Source organism: Pleurodeles waltl, chromosome 6 (assembly GCF_031143425.1).
Source record: "Pleurodeles waltl isolate 20211129_DDA chromosome 6, aPleWal1.hap1.20221129, whole genome shotgun sequence".
Lineage (NCBI taxonomy): Eukaryota > Metazoa > Chordata > Amphibia > Caudata > Salamandridae > Pleurodeles > Pleurodeles waltl.
The window spans coordinates 1,003,053,790-1,003,072,943 of NC_090445.1; the positions used below are offsets into that span (position 1 = coordinate 1,003,053,790).

The 19,154-nt window shown below is 44.4% G+C and overlaps 1 protein-coding gene across 1 annotated transcript in view; it reads left to right on the forward strand.

Moving 5' to 3' along the window:
* Positions 1–19,154, forward strand: part of FAS (Fas cell surface death receptor) — a 104,572-nt gene that overhangs the window by 27,520 nt on the left and 57,898 nt on the right. The window contains exons 3-4 of the mRNA XM_069239907.1: positions 11,536–11,661; positions 18,991–19,102. Of these exons, the coding sequence (XP_069096008.1) occupies positions 11,536–11,661; positions 18,991–19,102 (238 nt within the window). The remainder of the gene's footprint in view (positions 1–11,535; positions 11,662–18,990; positions 19,103–19,154) is intronic.

Sequence of the window (19,154 nt, forward strand, 5' to 3'; positions counted from 1 at the left end):
CCCCGTGGTGCAGTGTGGGTCCTAGCTCCTGGCCGCGCCCTCAGCACAGCACCTGGACCTGAGAGCTCCTGAATGAGTCCAGAGAGGGGACCCCGCCATGTTCTTTGCAGGGGAGCCCACTCCAGTTTCGTTACGCCACTGCTTCCCCCCAGGACCTCACATAGGGCCTGATTCTAACTTTGGAGGACGGTGTTAAACCGTCCCAAAAGTGGCGGATATACCACCTACCGTATTACGAGTTCCATAGGATATAATGGACTCGTAATACGGTAGGTGGTAAATCCGCCACTTTTGGGACGGTTTAACACCGTCCTCCAAAGTTAGAATCAGGCCCATAGTCTCTCCACCCTGAACAATCCAATAGCATCACAAGACCCTTTTCTAAATCCCTCAGATTCCAAGAATCATTGCATCATCGTCCTAGGTTCCTCACCTTCTTCAACTGGTGAAATCCCCAAGAAGCACATGTTCCAAGCTCTCCACAGATCCTGAAGCCTTAAGATGTTTGATTCAATCTGCTCCATAGGCACGATAATGCAGGTTTTGCCTTCTCAAAAATGCCCTGATCTCTGCCTCGGTCAGAGAGTTTGAAGACAATTTTATCCGCTTATTGGACCACATCGTGGATTTTTTTTTAATTGGGTATGAACTGAGCCTGCATATCTTCCAGTGTCTTCTCCACCAATATGCATGATACACTATGTTATCAGAGTTACGGATGATGGTCAGCAGTTCTTGGATTCAAACCACAAAAAGTGACCCTTTATTTAAAAGCAGAGGTCCGACAGCCCTGCAGCACATCTGCCTTCACCTCTCCGACTAGGTGACTAATTGTTCAACAAATTCCTCTTCTCGCTTTTTATTTTGCCCCCTATGAACTTCACCAATGGCTGTCTCCGTAGAGCAGATACTCAGCTGTCAATGCTCACAGCAAGGCACATCAAGGACACCCAGGTTTGGGTGCAAAGCATCTCCAGGCATGTTGGTCCAGATCTGCTAAAGGATTTTGCAATTACAAACTCTGTAATGTACAATTCATTGACTTGGAGACCACAGAGTTTCTTTTTTTCAATGTACAAAACCCATACTGAATCACACTTTGTAAGGGCTCCTAAAAAAGACACATTTCTTCCTGTTAGAAATTGGGTTTCTGTTTGCCAAACATATGCACCCTGTCCAAGTAGGAACCACAATCCTATTCAGGGCAAGTCAAAAACACACCCTAAATTAACATGTGCTCACCCCCTAGTACTTTGGCACAGAGCAGTCAGGCTTAACCTAAGAGACAATGTGCTAAGTATTGTGCAACATTTCAAAACAATAAACAGTGAAAATATCATTCAATTAGAGCTTCATTTACCTACCAAAACAAGAACAAAAATGACAAAAACTCAATAAGTGGACTGGTGTTATGAATTTTTAAAGAATAAACTGAAATGCAGTGCTTAAAAGCATAAAGTGCCAACCGGGGCTATCTGTTTGTGCTAGACCAGGTCAAATCTGAAAGTTCAGTCCGACCATGATGAAGGGCGTGTCGGATGCAGGGACCAGCCTTGGCTGTCTTGAAAGTAACTTGTTTGTGTCAATGTTGAGGGAGATGCGATGAGCAGAAGAGGCGATGCATCATTGTCGATCCTTAGTATGGAGGCGATGCGTAAGTTGCAAGCTGTGCAAAGGTGAATATGTCGGAAATGGAGGTGGTGTGAAGAACCACTGGCGATGTGCTGCTCTGCTCGATCTTTACAGCAGTGGCGAAGCATCAGCAGTGATAGAGATGTGCCAGTTCATAGTGACGCAATGGCGCTGATGCGTGGATTCTTGCTGGAGCAGCACTTATTATCCACTTCCAAGTGCCCAGGGCTGGATTGGCACCACTTGGCAGGGCAAGACTCATATATGGCAGAGCAGGTTAGTTGGAAGTCTTTTCTGTCCCAGAGACTTCAGAAAACAGTAGACCAGTCAGCTGGCCCTTGTGGTCACTTGGGTATTCGGTTCTAGTGATGTGGGTCCAGTTCTTCTCACCCAGGCAAGGAGGGCAGTATGTAGCAGGTCTGCACAGCAAGAAAGCAGTTCTTCCAGAGGACCAGTCCAGCAGAGGGGCAGTCCTTCAGCATTACAGCAGTCCTTCTTCCTGGTACAGTATCCTTAGGTCCAGAAGTGTGCTGATTTGGTAGGGTCAGAAGTCCAGTTCCTATACCCTGTTGTACCTTTGAAGTGGGGGAGACTTCAAAGAAGAGCGTTGAAGCGCACAGCGGGCCTCTCTTCCTGGCACCAGATTCACTACAGGGGACTAAGCAGTCCTTTGTGTGGGGTCTGCGCACAGCCCCTCCAGTTTTAAGTGTGAGCTCCTTCCTCCCATCCTGCCCAGTATGGCCCATCAGTCACACCTGAGCTCCATTTGTGTGTGGCTGTCTAGATGGAATGCAGAAGACCAGCTGTCACCCCACTCCAGATGAGTATTGGAGACAGGCTGCAGGCAAACAGAGCTAAGAACGGAAAATGTCAACTTTCTAAAAGGAGCATTTTCAAAATTGTAACAATAAATCTGACTTTACCATTAAAGGAGATTTATCTTTACAATTCCATAGGTACTAAACATCACAGGCCTACCCCTTCCCAATCAGGATGTACAGCTTATTAAATGTATTAAGGAATCTCCAATGTTCTCCTATAAAAGTTGTAGGCCTGACAGTAGTGAAAAACAAATTTGAGAGTTTTTCACTACCAGGACGTGTACAACTCAAAGTATATGTCCTGCCTTTTAATTACATAGCACCCTGCTCTATGGGCAACCTAGGACGTACCTTAGGGGAGGTTGTATGTAATAAAAGAGGCGTTTAAGGATTGGCAAGAGGTTTTAAATGCCAAGTCGACCTGGCAGTGCAATGCTATATTTAGGCTGCAATGGTAGGCCTTGGCCATGTTTTAAAATGCTCCCTAGGTTGGTGGCATAAGCAGTGCTGCAGACCCACTAGTAGCATTTAATTTACAGGGCCTGGGCACATGTAGTGTATGTTACTAAGGACTTATAAGTCAATTTAATATGGCAGTTAGGTATATAACAATCAAACCATGTTTTCGGGAGAGAGCACAATCCCTTTAACACTGGTTAGCAGTGCTAAAGTGCAAACAGTCCTAAGGCTAACAAAAACGAATTCAGCAAAAAGTGAAGGGAAAAAGGCAAAAAGTTTGTGGGTGACCCTGCAGAGAGGGCCATTTGCAACACCTCCAAATTGTGATTCGGTTTGGTATGTGTTCAGTAGTTTGTGATTGCAATTCTGGATAGAAACCGTTGGCCAGTTATTGCCACCTCAAATACAGTGGTAACTGATTCGCAAAAGGGAGAGGGCCTCTATGGCAGCCTTATGCACAGTGGTGGCATCCTTAGGCAGAGTAAGCAGTGATCCTTTGCTCTCCCTAATATTTTCCCAAATGGGAACTTTTCTTTCAAAAGCATCACCAGCTTTTAAAAACAAAAAGTTTCCCTTTGGGAATTCAGTCACAGGGACGGCCATCTACTGTGCCTGTGTTTGTAAATTGTAAGCTGTCTAATAATATTCATTACATAGGTCATTCTGCAACCCCCTACAAATGGTGGTTTTGCAAACCCACCTAATAGTACATAGGTAAATTTGCAAAGTCCATGTCCCTTAACAAAATATCCTGCTCAGTTTTACACAACTTTTCGCAAACAGAATCTTGGTGCGTCAAGCTTTTGGTTCCTTTGACCACTGTTCCTTCATGCAGTGTTGAAACCTGGGGCAGAGTAGTGTCAATCCCCCACATCGAGGCTTGTTCCAGTTCCAACACCTCTCTCTCTACTAACTTTCATGTGTCACTGTCACCCTGAGCTCAGAGCTACCAGGGTATGTACTTTACACCACACAGTAATGTACGATGTAAACGGAACTCCACCAAAATGACTGACCACTTCCTTAGAGAAGGACACACCGCAATTGACATGCAATAGGTGGACACCAATGATACTGAGAGGTTACTGTTTGGAAAAATACCAGCATTGGATTTACAGGATGTCCACACATAAAATGGGGTTAAATTACAATATTCCATGGAATGCAATCCAGCTATATGGTTGGGAAGGGTCCCCTACAGGTATATGATATATATGAGACAAGGTGGGACCAGGACAGATATTAGGGACCACTATGTTATTTTTCTCAAATCAGAAAGACGAGAACACTTCAGGGCTTATGTGAAAATAAGATTTATAGGCACAAAATAACAACATCCTATTAAGGTTCTGTTCATAATAATCACCGTTAAGGATCTGTCAATATCAATAAATAACAGACTGTGCACACACCTATTACCATTAGGTTCTGACCTTCCCAATCACCATTAGGACATGGGGGACCTGACAAGTGCTGCGTCATCTTTACATACATCACCAGAAGTACACTCACACTTGAAGTTTGTAGCCACTGGCTTTCTCTGAAAAGGAAGTTGTGATAATGGTATGTTGAAAATGACTTTTTAAACTTTGAAAAAAGTACTGTAATAATACTACATAAAGTAATTTGAGAGGGGTACAAATACAATGGGGAGGACAAATGATCCTCATCTTGCTATGCCCACATTCTCTACTGAAGAGTTTTTCTCGGATGAGGAAGTCATGACAACAATAAACTATTTATTTTTGCAGGAACTGTGCCACATTAAAATAATGACAAAATTAACCTATGCTTCTCTGGTACCATGGCACAAAAGCAGTCCGGCTTAACTTAGAGGTACTTAGTTAAGTATTTATACAACACACAAGCAGTAATAAAGTGAAAAAACAATACCAGAAAAATCTGAAACCAATTTCGGAAAATGGAGTACATTTTAATAAATAAGATGAAACCAAAAGGGTTTAAATCCAATCAGTAGAACTAGAGTTATGAATTTTTAAATCATTTAATGAAAAATAGCACCTAAAAGATCGAAGTGCTAACCATGTATACCTAGTTAAATGAGATCTGGGCAAAGTCAAAAGTTAAGGCCGACTGTGATGAAGCGCTGGTCGCCTACATGAAGTGAATTAGGCCCGGTCTCGCCTTATCTTCTTATTTAGAAGAAATTTTGAAGAAAAGGTCCTGAGAAGGGGAAGTTCAGTGGGGCAAGGCAGCTGGCGGTGTCCAAGGTGGAGGCGTTGTCATATCTGGGAGCTACTGGACGAAGTGGCTTGAAGATTTCTAATTTTGGACTTTGTCACTTTTTCGGAAGTTAAAAACTTCCAGCGGGGTGACTCTGCAAGCTGTAGCTGTCAGTGGCTCCATAAGGCCGGATACCCTTTCCGAGAGGTCCTAAGTCAGAGCTACTAGGAATTCAGGCTGATCGGCAATGCTTCTTGGGCAGATCTGTGAGCACGTACGTCCTGGTCTTCTGTCGGCTCTCAGGCCACTTTTTGTTTAACATTTTTCCAAGTCCCAAGTTTCAGGTTTTGGCAGGAGAAGCACCTTTAGCACTACTTTAAGTGATCCAGGACTAGTTAGGCATCAGTTTGAGGGGTCAGGACTCAATCCAGGTGGAAGCTAGGTGCAGGGTTCATGGTCTCACATACTGGAGGCTAGCAAACCATCCTATGGAGTCACTTTGGTAGCCCTGGAATCAAGCAGCAAGGCAGGCCTCAAGTAGCAGGGCAGTCCGCTAGTAGCAGTACAGACGTCCTCTGAGGAACAAGGCAGCCCTTCTAGGGGTCCTACGCAGATCCATGAGTGTACTGAAGAGTTGTTCTGAGTGTCCAGTATTTATATCTGGTGGTGTCCTTTGAAGTGAGAGTAACGTCTAGGCTATCCCCCCTTCTGGTTCTGCAAATGTCCTTCTTTCCCTGCCCAGGCTACAAGTGGTCTAGGGTGACAAAGGTTGGTGTCATGTTCCTTTGTGAGTGTGCTGTAGGCAACCAGTTGAAATGTAAGTAGGGCAGGGAAGAGCTGTACCCCACCCATCCTGCCAGGATGCTCATCCTGGCAACCTCTAGTCTCCCTTTGTCTCACTGTTTGGGAGAGAATAAACAAAGGCCAACTATTCACCGTTATGTGATCCAGGACACAGACTGCAGACACCAAGGGGGTTATTACAACTTTGGAGGAAGTGTTAATCCATCCCAAAAGTGACGGTAAAGTGACGGATATACCACTAGCCGTATTACGAGTCCATTATACCGTATGGAACTCGTAATACGGCTGGTGGTATATCTGTCACTTTACCGTCACTTTTGGGACAGATTAACACCTCCTCCAAAGTTGTAATAACCCCCCAAGTGGCTAAGACTAGAAAATACCAAATTTAAAAAATTGGCATTTTAAGAATTGCTACTTAAAATGCAACTGTGCCATTAAAGAGGATTTTAAATTTCAATTCTTTTGAGAACAGACATGAAATTTCTACCCGTTCCCATATCAAATGTTACTGCTTGTTAAATGTAATATGGTAAGCCAATGTTGTGAATTAGGCCTCACAGTACTGAAAAACAAATTTGGGAGTTTATTTCTAGCGGGACATGTAAAACCAAAAACACTTGCCCCACCTTTTAAATACAATGCTCACTGCCCTACGGACTCTTTAGGGCCTACCATAGGGGTGACTTATGTTTTTTTAAAAAGGAGGTTTATTGTGCCAGGTCGAATTGGAAGTTTAAAACTACACACAGGCTGTAATGGCACACCTGAGGCATGTTTTAAAGCGCTACTTAAGTGGGTGGCACACTATGTGCTGCACATTCACTATTAGCATTTATTTCACAGGCCCTGGATAGCGGTAGTACCACTTTAGATGGAATTATAAATAAATTAGAAGTGCCATTTGGGCATAGGCCAATTTTACTATGTTTAGGGGAGAGAGCAAAATCACTTTATCACTGGTCATCAGTGGTAAAGTACACAGAGTCCTGAAGCCAACAAAAATGAGTTTCAGCAAGCAAGAGGGGAGAAGGCAAAAGGTTTGTGGTATGACTATACCAAAGGCTGTCAGACCTAACAGAAAATAAGGACCTGCTTGCAAAGGACTTGCTTGTTCTGTCAGAGGGTGCACATAGATGTTAAAACACATTATTGATAGGGATGGGCCATGCAGAACACCACATTAAATGACCTGTGTGTCATATCTGAATGGTGGAGATAGTAGAAACTGCAAGTGTCTTTTTTTTAACAATGATTTAACCACAGGCCAAAACTGTGCCCCTAATCGCAATCTCTGAAAAATGACAAATTCAGCATTCCCATAGTCAATAGTATAAAAAGCAGTGGATAGATGCAAAAGGATCACTGCCACCATATCTTCACCATCCTGAACAGTTGAATCTGGTGCAGTGTTGAGAGTAACTTGGCCATAGTACCATACCCTGGATGAAATCCCTGTTGTCTGGGTTCAGGAATACTCAACTCTTCCAGAAACGTGAAGAGTTAAAAAGCAACAAGGTTTTCCTGCAACTTACTAAAGTTCGTAGGAATACAAAAGCTGGTAATAAGCTTTGAAGTCTAATTTATCCTTTTTAGGGGTGTGGTGACCCTTCAGAATTTCCAAGCATCGAGCAACCTTTCTGATACCAGGCCTAATGTTAATCACCTGTATAGTCTAGCTAGCCATGTAGGAGCTAGTGATAATGCGTCAGGACCTTGATAAGTAAACTTGCAAGGCGACACGCCTAGGCCGATCACAATCAATATGACAATAAGTCAATCAATGTTCACAATAACTAATCATTGAGCTAGTCAATAACATTTAATAAGAATCAATGAAGTGAACACACCATGACCTTTCAGTCATGAATAACCACACCAATTTAGTTTAGAGTTAGACTATTTATTTCCCTATTGGTTGCAATCTAATATCATCTCCGTTAATCTCATTAGCAATGAATCTCATTAGTAACTCTTCAAACTTGTAACTAGAACACACTTAATCTATGCATATAGAATATTCATTCAGCATTAACACTTCATTAGTAAGAAACAGCTTAGCAAAGTCTCATTAGTATATAATTCAACAAAGCAAGAACCCAGCCATTTGTCTTTTTGTGTCAAATATTAGTGAACACCTTAACTAACCTCGAATTAGCATCAGCATGTTGGGCTTCTGTTTTGCTTTCCTTCTCTTATCTTATGACCGATCTTACAAAACTTCTCTGGAATGCAATTCTTAGTTTAAAGAAGACATTTATTATTATTACTTCACCACGAGGTTCCTAAAAGACGAGATTAGTAGGTTGGAAGCACACGTTTAAAAGTAGTCGCAGCAATGAAAGCAAAATATATCAAAGTAGTTCTCAATTGCAATGTACACAGCAAATACATGTGATTATATTATAGCATAACTTCAAAGCAAAGAATAAAAGTCAAAATTTCATCATCATAGGGCCTATCACTGCTTGTCATCTTTCTCCTATCTTCAAGTTGATAACTCCTGTTCAACTGCGAGAAAGAGACTTTCCACCCAAACGGGATCCAGGCAGCTGAAGTCCGCTCCTGACTGAAGTCCTGGAGAATCTCCCCTTGCCGCTGCCCAGGGCCACCGTTAAAAAGCAAAAATGCTGGCTCAGTGTGGGAACCGAAAAAGTTCGGAGAGTGGCCAAGTCTCCAAACTTCACTCGTTCCCAGGCTGGATTGAGAGGTAAACACAAAGTCTATGCTCTCTTATCAGCTAGGGTTTGGTGTGAATTCAATACGGGAAAAACAGCTTGGTCAACCACGTGGAAAAACACAGCTCATCTGCAATGTCTCAACTGCAATGTCTAACTCCACGTTAAAGTCAATAGGCAGCTAACCTAAATGTAATGTCTAATGCACGTTAAAGCCAATAGGCAGCTAAACTGAATACAGAATGTAATGTCTAATGCCATGTTAAAGCCAATAGGCAGCAAACCTAAATACCAAATATAATGTCTAATGCCATGTTAAAGCCAATAGGCAGCTAAACTGAATACAGAATGTAATGTGCTCCTGATGAACATTGAACAACTAATATGCGCAGAGGTGAAACACAAAGTCATTGGTCAAACACAATTAATGGCACAACAGCTTCATGCAAAACAATTTAGCAAACACAAATTTGGAAAACATCTAACTATGGCCTCTATCAAAAAGAGCAGTTGGTACCTAGAAAGAAAAGTCAAACAGACAATTACAATTTGCATCAGGTAGTAACCCCTCTAATGAATCAGAAGTCAGCATCAGTCTTCATCCTCAGGACATCAGTCGATTCAGCATCAGCAAGGATAGACCAGGGCAAAGTCTCAGTATGGCATAGCTAAGAATAAGCACTTCCCTCATAAGGAGGAGATAAGGAGGAGAAGTAAGTATCAGGTAAGGATTTAATAGAGGATGGTTAAGATATCAGAACAGCAAAGTCTCAAAGAATAGTGGCAAAAGGTGTCCCCATAATAGCTGACTATGGCTAATAATGGCTGATTTCTCCTTGGGTCATGCTGTTATATCAAAACAGTCAAACTAGCCCTTAATTCCTCATTGGATCAATTTGGGTGCATCATTATCTCTGTCCAGTAATTCTCCATGCGCCTCACTAGAATTTTCCAAAAAACACAGTTCTCATGCAGTAGATTGGTTTTGTTAATTGACGTCTTCATCGGTAGGAATGTCAGGTAAGAAAAGTTACACTTTACGCTCCAGTCAGCAGTCCCATTGTCTTCTCCCAGTCTAGACAGCCTTGTACCTGTTTCGAATTACACTGTTGCATTCGGCAAGAATGTCTCCTTGAGCAAGTCGGGTCCCATGAGAAAGAATTTACTACGGCTACACACATATCTCTAGCTTCTTGAAAAGTGGAGCTTCCTGTCCTTCGGGAAAGCAGCACATTGCACGTTAGAAAAACACAGTTTAATTTGAGACCAGGCAGCTAGGTTCAAACCCTCGCTAACTAAAGCTTAGTGATTAATTTAGCAAAACCCCAATACATGACTCTAGTTATAATATGCTAATACAAATCCATACATTAGTGCATTATTAATTCATCATTAATTAGTTTCATTAGTCTTCGTGTACATTGGTGGCCACTCCGTGTGGGCACATTTGAAACGTGTGCATTAATTTCTACATTAACACATTTTCTAAGCAGCATCATTACAGACAATCTTGCAAGCCTTTCATGTTAATATTAATTTTAAAGTCACATTCCAACACTAGAAGTTGCAGGGCTGTCACAAAGAAGGGATCAAATGGTCAACCAGATTAAATTCAAGAGTTCCCTTCTGTGTGATAGGATGAAACGTCTCTCAAGCAGGACCAGACCACGCCAGAGCAGTATGACAAGCAGATACATTTTCAGAAGTCTGGAGTGTCCTAACACTTTCATAGATTCCTTCAACTTTGTTAATAAAAATATGAAACATGACTATCTTTTACCCTGCTCTGTTGGTTTAGGAGGCACAGGGGTCTATCACATCTGTCTGGACCCACAGGACAGTGGCACTTTCAAGCAACAAACACAAAACTACCTTGTAAGTGCCATAGTTTTTTCTCAGGGTACACTGTCTCTTTGATCTGTAAATCATTTAAGGGAGGACAAACTGCAAAATTTAATGGGGGAGCGGCTAAAGAGAGAGGACGGGAGAGTGACAAAAAGAGGCTGAACCAGAGAGAAAGAAAGGAGCGAGTGAGATGACAGTGAGTGGGTTCTGTGAGCCTGGGAAACCTTAAAAACAATGCTTATTTTTAGCCCTTGTGGATTTGCCTGCATCTACGCCAACCATCTTTGAATATATTTTCTTATGTTTAGAGAACTCCCATTCAAAGATGGCTTCCACGGTTGTGTGCCCATCCGAGATTGCCATCTTGAAATGGGAATTTTTAAATATAACAAACATTCCAAGATGCTCATCGTGCAGGTGTGTGCATGAGTGGGCATCCATCTTGGGTGGGTCGGAAGAACATTTTCAGAAGTCCATTACCTGCTATTCCAGGCAGTTTGAAAATGTGAGATGACAGGGGGTGGCAAGTGTCCTCAAGGAAGGCAGTTTTAATAAAGATAGTAGGATGGGTAAGGCAGGACGGGAGTCAAAGAGCAGAGTTGGGAAGAGATGGGAGAGAGAAGCAAAATAGACCCTTAGAGGCACTGCAATGAGAGGTCTTACATCAGCAGTGAACGATATACGCTAGCCAATCAAAGCATGATGAGCTTGAAATGCTCCTAAATGGAATAATTCCAAGAATAAGGAGGAGAGCCATTGAATCAGGAGCAGAGATAGACAAGAAAGATACCCAGTCATGAGTAAGGGCACTTGTGTATTGTATTATTCAAAATAGGTCTTCGACAACAGACAAATAAAGCTGCCTGTAGATGAGAACAAAAGAGACACCTTGGTTGCAGCTTTAGGCCACAGAATTCAACCTTGATTTGCTGTTTCCAGACGAGGTACATATTTTATGTTCTTCTTCTATATATTATGATTGACGAGCCACGAGGTGTCAAAAGGTTTGTTCAAGCTGATCAGTTTACAGTTGATTTGACTTGTAACATAAGGAGAACACTTGCCTGTTGTGTGTATTGCTTTCCAATAACTGTCTCATAATGGCCTCACAGGTACTCATAAAATTTCGGACTGTGCAGAGGAGCATGGGAATCCATATTGTACATCGTGCAAAAAAGGAATAGAATACGACACAGACCAGGAGTGCCACCGATGCACAATATGCGATCCTGGGGAAGGTGAGTTATACAAAAATTAAGTAATGTTTCCAGCCGCCGCAACCCCATTCAGATACTAAACGTGGAACAACACTGTTTGATATGAAGCCATGAGAAGCAGCTGGCGTGATATTAAAAAATGGTTTGAATGTGCTGCCAGGTAGTATGATTTTACAAAGGACATTTCTTCTTGGAAATAAAGAGTCTAAAGGTGACATTACTGCCCCTTGTAATGACACAAAGCTTCTACTGTATATCACTGATGGCCAAACACCCTTCCTTACCTCATGATGCGTTTCCAAACCCACCACTATTAGAGGTCTTTCTAACAGTTGGCACTCATCACCCTGGACCATTGTTTAGTTATTGAATCACATTTCCTGCTACCAGGTGACACACCTGGCACTACCACGGATGCTCCCTTTTACCTGGCTGCTCTTGGCTAAATTAATGCCAAACCAAAAAGATATCCTGAGCTAATGCTACCACAAAACACAGTCCGTTAATGAGATAATAGCCCTTCCGATGTCAGGAAGAATTCTGTCAATCAATCAATCAGACATTTGCATAGCGCAGCACTGTCACCACTTGGGGTATCTGGGCACTGTGGGAGCTGCTTCTCTGTCGAAATAGCCACATCTTGAGGCTCCTTCTGAAGTCCGCCAGTGAAGGGGCCGTTCTGAGGTGGTTGGGCAGGTTTTTCCAGGACGTGGCTGCTATGTGAGAAAAGGAGCGACCTCCACTGCGTTGCGATGGATGTGGGAGCTGTGTGTGAGGTTAAGCAAAGGTGTCTGGAGGGGACGTAGAAGTTCAGATGGTGGTTGATGTGGGCCGAGCCTATGTTGTGTAGAGCTTTGTAAGCTAGTGCGAGGATCTTGAAGTGCCATCTCTTCTGGATGGGAAGCCAGTGGAGGTTTTTGAGGTGGGGCAAGATGCTTGCCAGCTTGGGGAGGTTTAAGATGAGTTTGGCGGTGGTGTTCTGCAACATTTAGAGTCTTTTGAGTAAGTGGGAGGATATTTTGGTGTCGAGCGCATTGCCATAGTCGAGGTGACTGGTGATCAGAGCGTGCGTGACGGTTTTTCTGGTGTCGATGAGGATCCAGCTGAAGATGCAGTGGAGCATGCAGAGGATGTAGAAGCAGGAGGAGGCAACTGAGTTTACCTGTCGATTCATGGATAATGGGCCATCGAGGATGATTTTGAAGTTGCAAGTGTGTTTTGATGGAGGCGGTGTGGGTCTGAGTTCTGCTGGCCACCAGCTGTTGGCCCAGATGGAGGTGTTATTCCTGAAGATCAGGACTTCAGTTTTGTCAGTGTTTAGCTTGAGGCAGTGCTCTCTAATCCATGATGCTACTTCCGTCATGACATTGCAAAAGTTGGTTTTGGCTTTGAGTGGGTTCTTGGTGAGTGAAAGGATGAGTTGCTTGTGGTTGGCATATGAAATTATGTTGAGTCCGTGGGATCTGATGATGTGTGCGAGGGGGGTGATGTAGATGTTGAATAGGGCGGGCTGAGGGAGGATTGCTGGGGTATGCCGCAGATGATGTTCTTGGGTGCAGGGATGAAGGGGGGAGGCGGATGCTCTGCGTGCGACCCAGGATGAACAAGGCGATCCATTTGAGGGTGTTTGCTGGTTGCCTATATCGTGAAGTCTGTTGAGGAGAGTGTAGTGGGGCACTGTGTCGAACACTGCGGAGAGGTCAAAGAGGATCAGGGCTGCTGATTCCCCTCTGTCGAGGATTGTCCTGATGTCAACCATGACTGCGATCACTTTGGTTTCCTTGCTGTGATTGGTCTGGAAGCCCGATTGCGATGAGTCAAGAAGGTTGTTCTTTTCGAGCTGTTGGTTGATGGCTTTCTCAAGAACTTTTGCAGGGAAGGGGAGTAGGGAGACTGGTCTGTAATTTTTGAGGTCACAGGGGTCGGCGCAGGGTTTCTTGAGGAGGGGCCTGACCTCTGCATGCTTCCATTTGTGTGGGAAAGATGCTGTGGAGATGGAGGTGTTGAGGATGGTTGTTAGTTGTGTGCTGATGCCGTTGGATTCAAGGTTGAAGAGCCAGGGGTGCAGGGGTTGGTGGGGGCCCCAGAGTGGATGGACACCATGATGGCTCTGGTGGTCTGTTTTCTGATGGGGGAACCAGATGTTATTTATTGTGTGGCTGGAGTGCGTTGATTGAGGGAGATTGTCCAGGCTGGGCGTGGATGGTTGAGGGTGGAAGTCCTTGTATAAAGTGGAGATCTTCTTGAGGAAGGAGTGTGAGAGGGAGTCGCAGAGCTCCTGAGAAGAATGAATGGTGAACTCTGTGGCTGTCGGGTTGGAGAATTCCTTGATGATTTTGAAGAGTTCTTTCATGTGGTTGGCTGCTGTGTTGATGCGGGCAGTAATTTCTTCTTTCTTGGCCGTCTTGATGTGGAGGTGGTAGTTGTTGAGAGATAAGTTATATGCGGCTCTGCCTAAGGGATCCTTGGTAATGCACCAATGTTTTTCGAGTCATTGGCAGCTGCCTTTGGAGTTTCCGAGTTCTGGAGTGTACCAGCTTACTGACCTGGAGGTGTTGGTGGATTTGGGTGTTTCAGCGTGGCGACTCTGTTGGCGCATTTGGTGATCCATGAGATGAAGTTTTGGATGGCCTGGTTGATGGGTCGTGATTTGGGTTCTGGTTGTATGTTGTGCAGGGCCTCTGTCCATTGGGCTGCGGTTACCTTGCTCCAGCTTCTGTGGGGGACTCTGTGGGGCTTGGCGGTGGTGTGATATCCATGGGAGGTGAAGTGGACAATGTTGTGGTTCATCCAGGTGGGCTTGATGGTGTGTGAGAAGTTGATTCTGTCGCTGATGGTGAAGATGGCGTCAAGTGTGTTGGGCTGTGTGCGTGGGTTTGGAGACCAGTTGGGTGAGACCGATGTTGTTGACGTTTTCTAGGAGAGAGGTGGAGGTGGAGTTGGTGTTGTTCGGGTCGTCGAGGTGGAAGTTGAGATTTCCGAGTATGATGTAGTGAACGGAGTCGATGACAAGGGGGGGCAATGAGGGAGGTGATGGCATTACAGAAGGCTGGGCATGTTCCCAGGCCCAGGGGTCTGTACATGAAGGGTGCCTTTCATCGTGGTATTGGTGTTGGTTTGGAGTTAGAAGCTGAGGTGTTCCATCAGGGGGTTTGGGTTGTTGTCGGAGATGGTGCATTGGATGAATTCCTTTATAATGATGGTGATGCCTCTGCCGTGTTTGTCTGTATGGTTCCGGTCTACCCGTTCGGGGTGGCCATGGCAAAGTCCGATTTGGAGGAGGGGTTTAGCCATGTCTCGGTAATGAAGGCGATGTCCGGGTCGAGGGTGGAGATTGTGTCCCAGATTTCCGTGGCATGTTTGGATAGGGAACAGGTGTTGGGCAGGAAGCAGTTTAGAGGTGCCAGGTTGTCTGTCTGCTTTTGTGTGGCTTATGTGTAGGAGACGGAGTGGATGGGCGGTTCTGTGTTACAGGAGAAACAGCAGTGTCAGCACATAAAGAGTCCTGTGGTTGATCGGAGGAGGCTGTGAAGCAGCAGTTGATGGGCTGTCTAGTGTTCAGGTCCTGGAGCTCCTTGGAGGTGTAGTGATGGGGAGTGGGAGGTCTAGAGTTCCTGGCGCTGGGTGAGGTCCAGATGCAGATGGGCTTGCCTTTGGCGTCCCAGAAGCACACCAGCTGCGCAGCCACACAGTGCCCTCCTTTATATATCCTGGGAGGTGGAATGGGAGAGCAGGAACCTCCTTCATATATCCTAGGAGGTGGGAGGGGCCTGGGTGGGAGGTCACCTAATGAGAAGCGGGAAAGGAGCATCAGCAGGACGCTGTGCAGCAAAGAGGCGGAGTGGTGACAAGTGTCGGGCAGGAAGGCTCTGTAGCAGCTGGGGAGCTGTTACCTTGGTCAGACACAGCGTTTTCCTTATATATCATGGGAGGTGGAATGGGAATGTGCAGCAGCCTCCTTCATATATCCTGGGTGGTGCCAAGGTGGAAGTTGTCTTCTAATAAGGGGCAGGAAAGGTGCACAAGTGGGACGCTGTGCTTCAAAGAGGCGGAGCGGTGATAAAAGTGTATGGCCGGAAGGCTTGGTAGCAGCTGGGGAGCTGTGACCGGGGACAGGCACTGGTCAGGGAACCCTCACACCGGCCTCCTTCATATATCCTGGGAGGTGGGAGTGGCCTCGGTGGGAGGCGGGAGGGTGTCTGAGGAGAGGTGGGAAAGGTGTGTCAGTAGGATGCTGTGCAGCGAAAAGGTAGATAGGTGACAAAAGCGTCCGTCCGGAAGGCTCTGTTGCGGCTGGGCAGCTATGACCTAGGTCAGGCACTGCTCAGGGAGTCCCTGCATCAGCCTTCTTCATATATCCTGGGCGGTGGGAGGGAAGTTGGTGGGAGGCGGGAGGGTATCTGAGGAGAGGCGGGAAAGGTGCCTCAGCAGGATGCTGTGCAGCCAAAAAGCATACCTTTAATAAAATGAGAGCCCTAAGAACAAACTTTTCTTTATAACTTCTCCTGCATATTTACGTACACTCTGATCACTCATAGAAGAGCTCATGCGGCTTCACCAGGGACAACAACCCTGTTTGGCTCCTCACAGGAAAACACTGCAGAGCTGAAAACAGTATCACCTGCTAAAAGTCCTTGCAGTAGGTATTTGAGAAATGAACACAAAACTTGTAGCATGCTGGCTTCATTTTTTTAAGGCACACTTGCCTCTCCTGCTTCTGCACATTTTTCCCGTGATCCAGCCGCCCCCCCCCCCCATCTCCTTCCATATATGTGTTCAGTGGCAAAACATCCACGGGGACAAGCAGTCTGCATACCTATGTTTTTGAAAACCCTCATGCAGGCTTTTAGAGTCCACCATTCTTGTCCATTTCAATAATTTGAAACTGAAACCCTATCCCCTCAACCTGCAGTATTAATATTCCCATTGTTTCCCACATTTCACTGAGTGAATGTATGTGGCCTCTGAAAGTATGTCATGGTTTTATAAAAATTGTGTTCATCGGTCATATTCTCCAGGTTCAGATTTCGTTTCCCACAATTCTAGAAGCTGTGGCCTTTGATACAAATGTGAAACACACATGATTCCCACTTTCTCCCAGTGAGCCAAGACACCAAGAAGCTAGTGGAGCAAGCGAAACAAGTCACCAAAAGACTCATAGAGCTGCTGAGCCTTTTGTTGAGGTTGATACAAATAACCTGAGTACGCGAAAGACTCATGCCAGTAATTAATTTCAGTCCTTTCCCACTACCTTTCAGCCTGGAAAAGACACTCTTTAAATATGCGCTCATTGAAACACTCGTTCTCATGGGAGAGACTAACATAGGGTCTGCAACATTTGTTTGCCTATGAATGCAATGAGATGTAGGCCCTGTATATGAGTTCCCCAGAGGGGTGGTTGATATTTATCGAAGTGGATATAATCTGAATCTCGGGGCTCGGTCTTTATCGGGCACGATAATTACCACTTATTAGGAGTTTAGGCCTTAAAAGAGGCACGTTAAAATCCAAGCCATATTGTTTCTCCCAACAGAAATACTGATGCCATGGGTTCCCATAATTCGGGGAATGGGAAATAACGGCGATTACACACTTTTGGGCAATTGCATGAGTCAATCAGCACTTCCATCCTGACTCCCCATGTTTCCTCCTGGAGTTTGACAGTGTTTTTGCTAGTGAAATCTATATGTGAAAAATCCTACCTCAAATTTCTGATCGTCCCTACATTGCCTTTAAAAATCCCATCAGAATGTATTTGTGTTTTGTAATTGAGGGCTTAATATCTCATTTTACCCCCCACCCTGACTGCCTTTTATGTGCCCATGCGGAGTTTATAAACAAACGGAGACAAGTTTCAACCAGCTGCTGCTCTTTCAATGTCTCATCCATTCCTTGAGTGACAAGGAGCAAACCTCTTTCAGAACATTAAGGTTTCTGGTAGGCCTCGCTTTTTTAAGGGTAATGCTTCCAAGATTTGTCTTTGTATTTACAGAACCCCCCTAGGATGGTGTCCTCGCTAGCAGCGCCCTTCTCACTTCCCTGCCACTTTCTTCGTAGAATAGAACACAAAGGCATTTTTGTCTACTATGCTGCTGCCCGCAGTTCATGGACATCAGCTGTATACATCTATTTATAGTATATTTTTGTTTGTGTTAGTTGTCAATTGCCTTTTTATCGTCCTCTCCTGTTGTGTTAAAGATCGATTAACAAATATGGATTCAAAGGCGGAGTGATGTTGCCTAACGATAGAACGTTGTGTTGAGGGTAATTAGAGGAGGTAATCACTGCTGTTGCCCCCATTAATCTGATGAAATGACACCACAGTGTTAACATTTTATTTCAAGGCTAGAGAGAGTCCAAGTTGTAAAGTTTAGTGGGGTGTCATGGCGTGTGGTTCTCATCTCAATATATACATCATCACAAAATCACTGTGTCTGTTATAGAAAAACAGAGCATTTTTAAAATAATTTCCCAGCTACTCCTACATTAATCTCTCCTGGCACAACTCATTTCAAGAGGTGATCACTGTGCTATGCAACCAACTAGATTCTAGCTACCAATACATAGGCTGTGCATTGACCACTTCCTATACAACTGCTCAACTGCCTATTCCACTTAATACGCAATTAGGCCACTAACAGCAGTTCTGCTCACAAAAACACACAATAACTTGTCAAAACATCGTGCATTCCAGCCCCAGGTGGCGGCCTAAGATACATTCAGGAGAAATATTTGTAGTTTGCGTCCAAGGGCACTGCACCCAACTTCCATAAGAATAATGTATAACCAGGACGGCCTCGTCCATGTGTTGTCTTTTCTATCCAGCACACACATTGGGATCAAAGAAATAGCGACAGTAACTAATTTATTTCCCCTGCTCAAGGAACACGGGCATGTGTATGTCTTCCCCAACACTTAACAATGAATTCAGTTATTTTTTGCCCCACACAAAATTACAGTTAACCGTGTGGACATTCCCGCCCCTTTAACAATAAGGCAATATTGGGGCAGTTTGTTGCAGTTTGGCTCCCTCTTGCGCTCGTGGTGGCGCAGTGAGACCGCTGCCTAGTGTGGGTTTAATGTAGTTCTGGCTTTTTCCAAGCTTATTATTTATGATTTCATAATGTGCTCAGCAAACATTTCAGGGTTCACTTACTGATTTTTTTTCATCGGTTTCAATGACTTGTATCTACGGGAACTCTAGCAGAACTGAAATTAAACCTACAAAGGGGTGTGTCTGTGCGTGATAATGACAAGTCCTCTATGTGTGTGTATTGCCTGTGATTTCATTTACGCACAATCCCTTTGAAGTAGACAAATAGATTCATGTTTGGTTTATTTACTTTTTAGGTTTGGAGACCCTCCAAGATTGTACTGCAAAAGAAAACACCAAGTGCCAGTGCATTGAAGGCTATTTTTGTAATGCAACTTCTCGCTGTACACACTGCGAGCCATGTGACAAGTAAGTATAATTTAAGATGGTATTGGCTTGTTTTACTTGAATAAACATACCA